The sequence below is a fragment of the Branchiostoma floridae genome, chromosome 9 (assembly GCF_000003815.2).
Source record: "Branchiostoma floridae strain S238N-H82 chromosome 9, Bfl_VNyyK, whole genome shotgun sequence".
Lineage (NCBI taxonomy): Eukaryota > Metazoa > Chordata > Leptocardii > Amphioxiformes > Branchiostomatidae > Branchiostoma > Branchiostoma floridae.
The window spans coordinates 8,239,729-8,249,124 of record NC_049987.1 but is presented as its reverse complement, the minus strand read 5'-3'; the positions used below and the strand labels follow the sequence as shown (position 1 = coordinate 8,249,124).

General features: G+C 44.6%; 2 protein-coding genes and 1 long non-coding RNA gene across 3 annotated transcripts; all 3 read left to right on the top strand.

Moving 5' to 3' along the window:
- The first annotated feature begins 2,113 nt into the window (after window positions 1-2,113).
- On the top strand, window positions 2,114-6,213 carry LOC118423049 (von Willebrand factor D and EGF domain-containing protein-like). Its single transcript, XM_035830951.1, has 10 exons — window positions 2,114-2,123; window positions 2,405-2,464; window positions 2,843-3,123; window positions 3,268-3,357; window positions 3,822-4,190; window positions 4,384-4,463; window positions 4,633-4,714; window positions 4,892-5,092; window positions 5,361-5,572; window positions 5,730-6,213. Exons 1-10 carry the CDS (start codon window positions 2,114-2,116, stop codon window positions 6,211-6,213), a joined length of 1,869 nt encoding a protein of 622 aa, XP_035686844.1.
- Window positions 6,214-6,384: 171 nt separating this feature from the next.
- LOC118423048 (von Willebrand factor D and EGF domain-containing protein-like) lies at window positions 6,385-8,084 on the top strand (the record flags this gene model as incomplete). Its single annotated transcript, XM_035830950.1, is given in 4 exon segments — window positions 6,385-6,693; window positions 6,832-7,089; window positions 7,212-7,326; window positions 7,450-8,084. Coding segments are annotated over 4 exon segments (1,317 nt in total), but the record flags the coding sequence as incomplete, so codon positions are not given.
- A 156-nt stretch (window positions 8,085-8,240) lies between these two features.
- LOC118423676 lies at window positions 8,241-9,174 on the top strand. The gene is made up of 3 exons (XR_004832084.1): window positions 8,241-8,359; window positions 8,578-8,700; window positions 9,056-9,174. It is a non-coding gene; the product is annotated as an uncharacterized LOC118423676 (long non-coding RNA).
- Window positions 9,175-9,396: the final 222 nt, after the last annotated feature.

Below are 9,396 nucleotides of genomic sequence, written 5' to 3'. Positions count from 1 at the left end.
AACCGCTAGGGTTAGGGTTAGGGTTTAGGTTAGGGCTAGGGTAGTGCTTAGATGCAATATGGCTAAGACTGTATTCTAGTCGGTCTAACTTGGTATCATTGAAAAGGGATCTTGGTACAGAGTTGTAATCTGCAAACCGTTTTAAAATCGGGTGCTTACTTCCCGAGATATGACTTAAGCACTAACCGCTAGGGTTAGGGTTAGGGTTAGGGTTAGGGTTAGGGTTAGGGTTAGGGTTAGGGTTAGGGTTAGGGTTAGGGTTAGGGTTAGGGTTAGGGTTAGGGTTAGGGTTAGGGTTAGGGTTAAGGTTAGGGTTAGGGTAGTGCTCAGATGCATTATGGCTAAGAGTGTATTCTAGTCGGGCAAACTTGGTATCATTGAAAAGGGATCTTGGTACAGAGTTGTATTCTGCAAACCGTTTCAAAATCGGGTGCCTACTTCCCGAGATATGACTTAAGCACTAAACCGCTAGGGTTAGGGTTAGGGTTTGGGTAGTGCTTAGATGCAATATGGCTAAGAGTGTATTCTAGTCGGTCAAACTTGGTATCATTGATTAGGGATCTTGGTACAGAGTTGTAAAATGCAAACCGCTTCAAAATCGGGTGCTTACTTCCCGAGACATGACTAGTACTAACCGCTAGGGTTAGGGTTAGGGTTAAGGTTAGGGTAAGGGTAGTGCTTAGATGCAATATGGCTAAGAGTGTATTCTAGTCGGTCAAACTTGGTATCATTCAAAAGGGATCTTGGTACAGAGTTATAATCTGCAAACCGTTTCAAAATCGGGTGCTAACTTCCCGAGATATGACTTAAGCACTAACCGCTAGGGTTTGGGTTAGGGTTAGGGTTAGGGTTAGGGTTAGGGTTAGGGTTAGGGTTATGGTTAGGGTTAGGGTTAGGGTTAGGGTTAGGGTTAGGGTTAGGGTAGTGCTTAGATGCAATATGGCTAAGAGGGTATTCTAGTCGGTCAAACTTGGTATCATTCAAAAGGGAACTTGGTACAGAGTTGCAATCTGCAAACCGTTTCAAAATCGGGTGCTTACTTCCCGAGATATGACTTAAGCACTAACCGCTAGGGTTAGGGTTAGGGTTTAGGTTAGGGTTAGGGTAGTGCTTAGATGCAATATGGCTAAGAGTGTATTCTAGTCGGTCAAACTTGGTATCATTCAAAAGGGATCTTTGTACAGAGTTGTAATCTGCAAACCGTTTCAAAATCGGGTGCTTACTTCCCGAGATATGACTTAAGCACTAACCGCTAGGGTTAGGGTTAGGGTTAAGGTTAGGGTTAGGGTTAGGGTTAGTGTTAGGGTTAAGGTTAGGGTTAGGGTAGTGCTTAGATGCAATATGGCTAAGAGTGTATTCTAGTCGGTCAAACTTGGTATCATTCAAAAGGGATCTTGGTATAGAGTTGCAATCTGCAAACCGTTTCAAAATCGGGTGCTTACTTCCCGAGATATGACTTAAGCACTAACCGCTAGGGTTAGGGTTATGGTTAAGGTTAGGGTTAGGGTTAGGGTTAGGGTTAGGGTTAGGGTAGTGCTTAGATGCAATATGGCTAAGAATGTATTCTAGTCGGTCAAACTTGGTATCATTCAAAAGGGATCTTGGTACAGAGTTGTAATCTGCCAACCGTTTCAAAATCGGGTGCTTACTTCCCGAGATATGACTCAAGCACTAACCGCTATGGTTAGGGCTAGTGTTAAGGTTAGGGTTAGGGTAGTGCTTACATGCAATATAGCTAAGAGTGTATTCTAGTCAGTCAAACTTGGTATCATTCAAAAGGTATCTTGGTATAGAGTTGCAATCTGCAAACCGTTTCAAAGTCGGGTGCTTACTTCCCGAGATATGACTTAAGCACTAACCTGTAGGGTTAGGGTTAGGGTTAAAGTTAGGGTTAGGGTAGTGCTTAGATGCAATATGGCTAAGAGTGTATTCTAGTCGGTCAAACTTGGTATCATTCAAAAGGGATCTTGGTACAGAGTTATAATCTGCAAACCGTTTCAAAATCGGGTGCTTACTTCCCGAGATATGACTTAAGCACTAATCGCTATGGTTAGGGTTAGGGTTAAGGTTAGGGTTAGGGTTAGGGTAGTGCTTAGATGCAATATGGCTAAGAATGTATTCTAGTCGGTCAAACTATCATTGAAAGGGTAGCTCGGTACAGAGTTGCAATCTGCAAACCATTTTCAAATCGGGTGCTTATGCTTTGGACAAGATTGAGAAATGTGATTTTCAATACTACAACTCAAAAGTAAACCATCAAAATAAACACCGCGTTCTGTAATGATTATTTATTGTGACAATAGATAGTAGTCGTACAATACGTAAGTCGTTTGATTGAACTGCACTGATTCCAATCAGCACATAGATTATTAGTAGCAGAAGACTTTTTGTCCGTTTTTCACAGGTGACAGCGTGCCTTGTCCAAATGATGAAGTGTACAACGTATTCCATCGGACTTGTGGAAGTAAGTTACATTTATGTTACAAATATGCATCGTAATATACATGTAAAATACATGTCAACAATGACAATGAAAGATTAGAACAGCCCTGCAACACAATGCTTAGAACAGCCCTGCAACACATATTTGGCCCTGTGGACTGTCGGATACCTCAGGGGTACCTCCCAGTGTTTTTACGGGTAGGTCATCGCGTCTATTTTTCACCAAGTCCCGGCTTGATTTTAACTCAAAACATAGCCTGGTAGCCACATGGTGACCAATTGGGCCACTATGGCCTGAAGGTGCCACAACAGCCATTGAAATGCCGGGAAAACCGCTTTTACCAATTGTGACCGAATCACTTTTTTTCACCTATAGCGATAAATTGTTTTCTGTTTGCAGATATCATCCCGTTGTTCTCAGACAACCCTGTCCTCCACCCTCCTGAGTATGACGTCAGCGCAAATCAAGTGACGTTTACGTGTGAGGTCCAATACGACCCTGATGACGTCACAGCCTGGTTTGACGTCATGTTCCTGTTCGATAATGAGTACTTTCCGGACGTGCCTAACGTGACCCTGACGGCCGGGAAAAGGCGCGCAAAGATGGACGCCAGTCATCTGGGTCTGAACCAGCTGTATCCAAACTTGCCTGTCACCTGGCCGTCCAAGATGGGGAAAGCTGTAAGTTTGTAACCAAGATATTTAGATATGGAGTAATACAATTTGATGCTATATTGTCTTGATCATGATTACTGACCATATGTTCTGTGTTCAACCAGCCCTTCTCCATATATTTGATACCACTGACATGTTTTTCCCGCCAAGGTTTCATGTCAAGTGAGGTCATACTGGGAAGATACCCCGGATGTAAAAAGTGAGTGGCGTCAAAGCAACTCTTACTGGGCAGGCATTGAGGTATCGTCGGTTTTTATATTTCACAACATTAAGATAAATCAAAATGTAATAAGATTTATTCATAGCCGTAATTTTGCTACTACGTTGTGTTTTATATCTGTTATAGTACAGATGGGTTTGGATATACCTAGTCCATGAAGGCAACACATCTAGGTAATAAGACACACAAGGTAACAGTTGATAAGCAACTGGATAGATGTCTTGAACATTAGTCACTGACTTGACTTGACTAGACTGACGAAAAGTACATGTTGTCATAGACGTCTGAAATATCTGACCGTTTACAAAATCTATTCATTTGCGCATGCTTTAGCAACTGTTGTATTGTGTAGAATTTTCATCTTCAAAGTCAGAATTAAGACTATTAGTAAAGAACCATGCGGTCAATCTTTCTGTAAGAGTTTTTCCAACCAAAACTATTTTTGCTGATTTTCTCATTGTTTGCTCCTTTACCATCTTACCAGGCAGAAAACGTTGTTGTCGTCGAAGAGTCTGCTGACCACTACAAGTTTGAGCTGACCAGTACCGTCCCGTTCGTCTGTAGAGGCGGGGTGCAAAGGGCCGGGCAGTGTTACGTAGACGTTCCCCTGGCCTTCGACGGAAACGACGACGACGTCTGCGTAGCTGAAGGATGTCACGTGAGATTCTACGCCGAAAGGTGGTCGGATACGGAACATAGACTGAAAGCGGAGGCCATCTTGGTTGCCGTAAAAGATGGCCAGTGGGACGGAGACAAGCACATGCTCATCAACTTTGGACGGATCACTCACGCTCCGGTGTCGATCAGAGAACCTCACATCTTCCACGGCTACACGCCTCAGTTCAACATCCAGGTACGGACTTTCAATGGTTTGCAATGGCGTATTTACTTCAAGATTTTCTTTCATGTCAATTGTGAATTCAATCAATAGGGATTATTGGTTGCTTTGTAGGAAAATATTTTGTTATTCAATTACTTGATGTTTTGTATTCAGGGATATTTGCAGATGATACTCAATATGTCATTTTATATTTCGTCTTTGTCAGGTCCGAACAGTGGATTCCGTCGAGGCATCGTGCACGTATTCTGGCGATCCCCATGGCATTACGTTCGACGAGCTCACAGGGTAGGTACAACTCATACTTTGTGTTAGATGCTACCTATATAGAGAAAGCAAATATATATTCGATATAGTCTTACATAGTCTTAACTTCATATATACAGAATGTCTGAATAGTTCAGATATATCATTGCCTTAACCAAACGTGACATTGAATGTTCACATACTTTTTCAGGAATTGGCTTAAACAAATCCACGTGATATTACCTGGGGAATTCGTTCTCTACAGGAGTACAAGACCAGGCCGAAAGTTCGAAGTAAGTGGCCATGATGATACTAAGGCTACCTTGTCACATCACATTACAGCGTTTTTGAACAAGGACACACACACAAAATTACATTCCTTTTACAATACTTAATGCTTCTACTAGTCTCTTCGATATTTCATTCATCATAATACCCTGCTCTTGACGCCCCCTCTCTGCCGTATCCAGGTCCACTCCCGACACAGACGGTGCCGCTGGGATTTCGACATCTCCTGTAACTGCGGCGCGGCTATCCGCGAGGGGAACGACGCCGTGATCGTTGACTACTGCCACAGGACTTCACCAATGATCCGGTACAAAACAGCTACAGGAGGGCCGCTCTCTCCGGGCGTTGTAGTCAACCAGGACAGGAATGGGCGGTACATCAGGGTAAAGAAACGTCATATTCTCAGACTACTGGCGTTTAGAGTTGCCGTCGTAATGTGCCTGAAAGTTAGTTTTAAAGCAGAGTTTATAACATCAGGAGCTAGAATTGTTGTAACAGTGGAGTTCATGTGCCGCCAAACTGACCATGCGAAATGGGTCTCACCCTTTTTGTCGTAACGGTTTAGCGCGTTAGGTTTTTGATCTGGCGGCCCGGGTTCGAATTCAATGAGCCAGGAGGCAGTTTCTACTTGCGTCTTTAACACTGTTATAGGTTACGATGCCTTCTGGGGCCTACGTGGAAATCATAGGCTCTGGTTTCGTCACCCTCCGTGTCCACGCGCCGGGGATAGACAGGGGGTACACCGAGGGGCTCTGTGGGACCTTCGACGGGAACCCTGCCAATGATGCCATGATGCCGGACGGTACCATTTCTAGCCACCACATCTGGCCGGACTGGCACAGAGACTTCTCCTATGCCTGGCGGTAAGCAGGACGACAACATATCATGAAAATGTGCTGCATTCAATGATATAGTGGAAAACATAGCCTAACGACAACATGCAAAGCTACATTCTTTAACCAATGTATTATTTCATAATTCATGGATGGGCGATTTCTGACTTGACCATTTTGTTTTCAGAATCCAACCCGGACAGAGTCTGTTCGATGTTGAGTGTCTAGACGAGGTCAGCAGCCCCGTGTCCGAGTCCGAGTTCTGCACGTGTGGGGAGGGAAACAGAATCGAGTGTAGCCCGACTAAAACACGCAAAACCAACAACCTGAACGCCGTTTTCAACACCATCCAACCACACCAAGACGTAAGGAACAGGATCTGTGCAAGGAGAAGAAAGAGGGACCTGGACAACATCGAAGACGACCCAGACTTGTATAACGACGACGTTGACACGACACAGTACGAGTTCGACTACGCCCTGGACTCGGAGCCGGTCGTCAACAGCATGTGGCCTACTCCGAACAGAGGAATAACAGAGGAGGAAGCGAGAGGGAGGTGTCAAGGAGGAATCTTGAACCTGACCATCGCTGAAGACTGTCGGGATGTGTACGGTGTTGACATATTCTCTGGAGTAGACTTCTGCATGGCGGATGTAAAGGTGAGTCTCTAAGTCTCATCTTTCTCTTATAAATGCCCAAACAGTAAGTACATATTATATTGCACTGGAATTGGATATGTGGAACAGATAGTCATGCATGTATGTCTTTTTTTGCAGGTAACGGAGGATTTCCAGTATGTTGACATCATCGTGCAACAGATTCAGGCAGAATGTGCTGAAAAGGCCTACAACAATGTCAGTCTGTACGAGACCAACGAGAACGGAACAGCGGTGCCTCCAGCCTTCATCACGGAGAACCTGTGTCCGCGCCAGTGTAGTAACCAAGGCCGGTGTGTGAACAGTACGTGTGAGTGTAACCATGGTTACACATCTGCAGACTGCTCCATACAGATCGGCAGGCCTCCAGTCGCGCTGGAACTCCCCTCGGACGGGCTGTGTGACGTCAGGAGTCGGCCCTGTATGAAGACATCCTTCTTCGCCGAACCCGTGATGGACTCGGAGAACCTGACCTGTAGGGTCACACAAGTTCAGGTTCGATTGATTCTCATAACATTTCTTTTGCTTACATTGTTATTAGTGCGTTCCCTTTTCCTATAGCCTGGAATCCAGCCGGCTGGATTCCAGGCTACTTTTTCTAACCATTACAAAAATTCTTTCTTCTTCAATTAGATACGAGATGGGATAAAGACTGAAGCCAACTCCAGCGGCCGGTCCGAGGCGACGTTCCGCAGTTTTGGGGAGGTGTCGTGCGCTCTCCCCAGGTCTCCTGTACGGGACGGGACACCTGACACCAAGGAAGGCGCGGTGGCTCATGGGATGCTGGTGTCCGTTAGTAACGATGGAGAACGGTTCAGTGAGGAGTTGTTCTTCACTGTGTACGACTCCGTCTGTCAGGAATGTACTCAGGGAGGGGACTGTACGTGGAAGGTATGTTCTGATTTAATTTTTTCATGCAAAATCAACATGACTATGAACTAATCCAAAGCTGCTGTTGTGAACTTGATTGTTTTCTTAGGGAGTATTGTAACTTGTATTTTCTATTCGTACAGCCGAACACCTGTATCATCCGAGGACACTGTTTTAGGGACGAAGAGGCGAATCCTAACGACTGGTGCCAGCAGTGTTTGCCTGCGCTTTCCAACTCAACGTGGACAAGTCGACCAGGTACCAATCAGTATTCTTTTGTACTGAAGCATTCATTTTAACATATAGACCATCAATTTCAGTAAATGATGTTATGTATTCTGTGTATATATACAATGTAAATACACCATCATTTCTCTTCAGTCAACTTTGCCCCAAGGCTCACGACGCCGGCCACAATCCGAAAACTTGTCGGTGAGAATCTGACCATGACTTTGACCGCCGAAGATCCCGAAGGAAGACCCGTAACATTCCGTCTGACAACGTCAGGAGACCGTGACGTTACCGTGCAGCCAAACGGACAGCTGGATTGGACAGCAGATGACGTCAGCTCTGCTTCTATCAACGTCACAGTTGAAGACGAGTGCGGCGCGTCATCCGAACAGACGTTCCACCTCACCACAATGTCGTGTCCTTGTGAGAACGGAGGGTCCTGTGTGCCCGATCCCGACATGCCCCGCGGACAAGGCTTCTACACCTGCGTGTGTCCTGGGTACACCGGGGCCGTGTGTGAAACTGAGCTGGAAGAATGTCAGTCCAGCCCGTGTGTAAACGGAACCTGTACCGACCTCGTCAACGGTTATAACTGCACCTGCGCGGAAGGATACATCGGTACCCGGTGTGACGTGAGCGTAAACAACAGGTGCGCCCTGGCCCCGTGTTTTCCCGACGTCTCCTGTATCAACTTAGAGGATGGGGGCTACTCGTGCGGACGGTGTCCTGAGGGATATATCGGGAACGGATACCAATGTGGAGGTAACGCTAGCGTTCGTATGTAGCATTTGACGTAATACGAATTAAAGATTTTTTACTAGTCTACTCAGTCTAGCACTTAAAAAACTAATTCTTCAGTGATTTTCATGTTCCATAGTTTTGTGCATATCTACTAATATAGTTATGACCTTAGATATCAAATCATTTCTTTTGTATCAAACAGATATAGATGAATGTAAGTCTGGTATCCATGGCTGCCAGCACGGCTGTAACAACCTTCCCGGAACATACGAATGTACCTGTCCGGACGGCTTCGTGCTGATTGGTCAAGACTGCTTAGGTAAGACCTTTTCAAAATCCTAACATTGCAGTTATTGATTGTATGGGTATGTATTTTACTGTTACAACAGCATGTTTCACTCTTACCCGAGATTTTTTCTTACCCTAGCAAATTATAGGTTGACCTTATACATGTTGGTGTATGCCAAATGTGTATCAAAAGTATTCTCCCAGCATTTTACATGACATTTTGTGACGTGTTTCCCCATTCTTAAACAGATGTGGACGAGTGTTCTCTAGATCTGGACGACTGTTCGCAGTCCTGTACCAATACGAATGGCTCCTACACGTGCGGGTGTCCTACAGGGTATGCGCTTAACCCAGACGGAAGGACATGTGACGGTGATCATTTTATTTTCTTATGTGGCACTTAAATGACAACGGCCTTTTCATCTATTTCTTCTTTAAACAGTCAAACACTCAATATTGATTCCAACCATATCATTTTCATTCTATTGTAGCTATGCGATATTCCATATGCAATGTATTTGTTATATTACTTATATATACTTTTAAAAAATTACCACCACATTCTATACCTTAGGGTGCTGATATGCTAATATGCTGCTTAAACATATAATATTATCTATGAGGCTTGTCATAAGCAAATTGACTAATAATGCATTGGTAATGATAATGTTTACTCATTCTAATCATTCACACTGCTGGTATTTACTAACTAAATCCACTGTTGCAGACGTGAACGAGTGCACCAGCTCCCCCTGTCAGAACGGAGGTGAATGTCAGGATGGAGTTAACCAGTACACATGTTCGTGTGCCCGCGGTTGGGTTGGAGCTCATTGTGAAGAAGGTGTGTGTCTTTTACTTCTTCCTTCTTAGCCTAGATTTTACTTCATTCTTTCATTTTGTCTTGTTGGGTGATCATGATGAAATAGATATGTTTTCTTTCTGTTTCTTACACTGCACACACTACATGCAAGTGTTAGTGTTTGAATCGTTTTCCATTTTCAGACGTAGATGAGTGTAGGCTGACTAACCACGTGCACGGCTGTCACGAGTGTAACAACACCCCGGGGT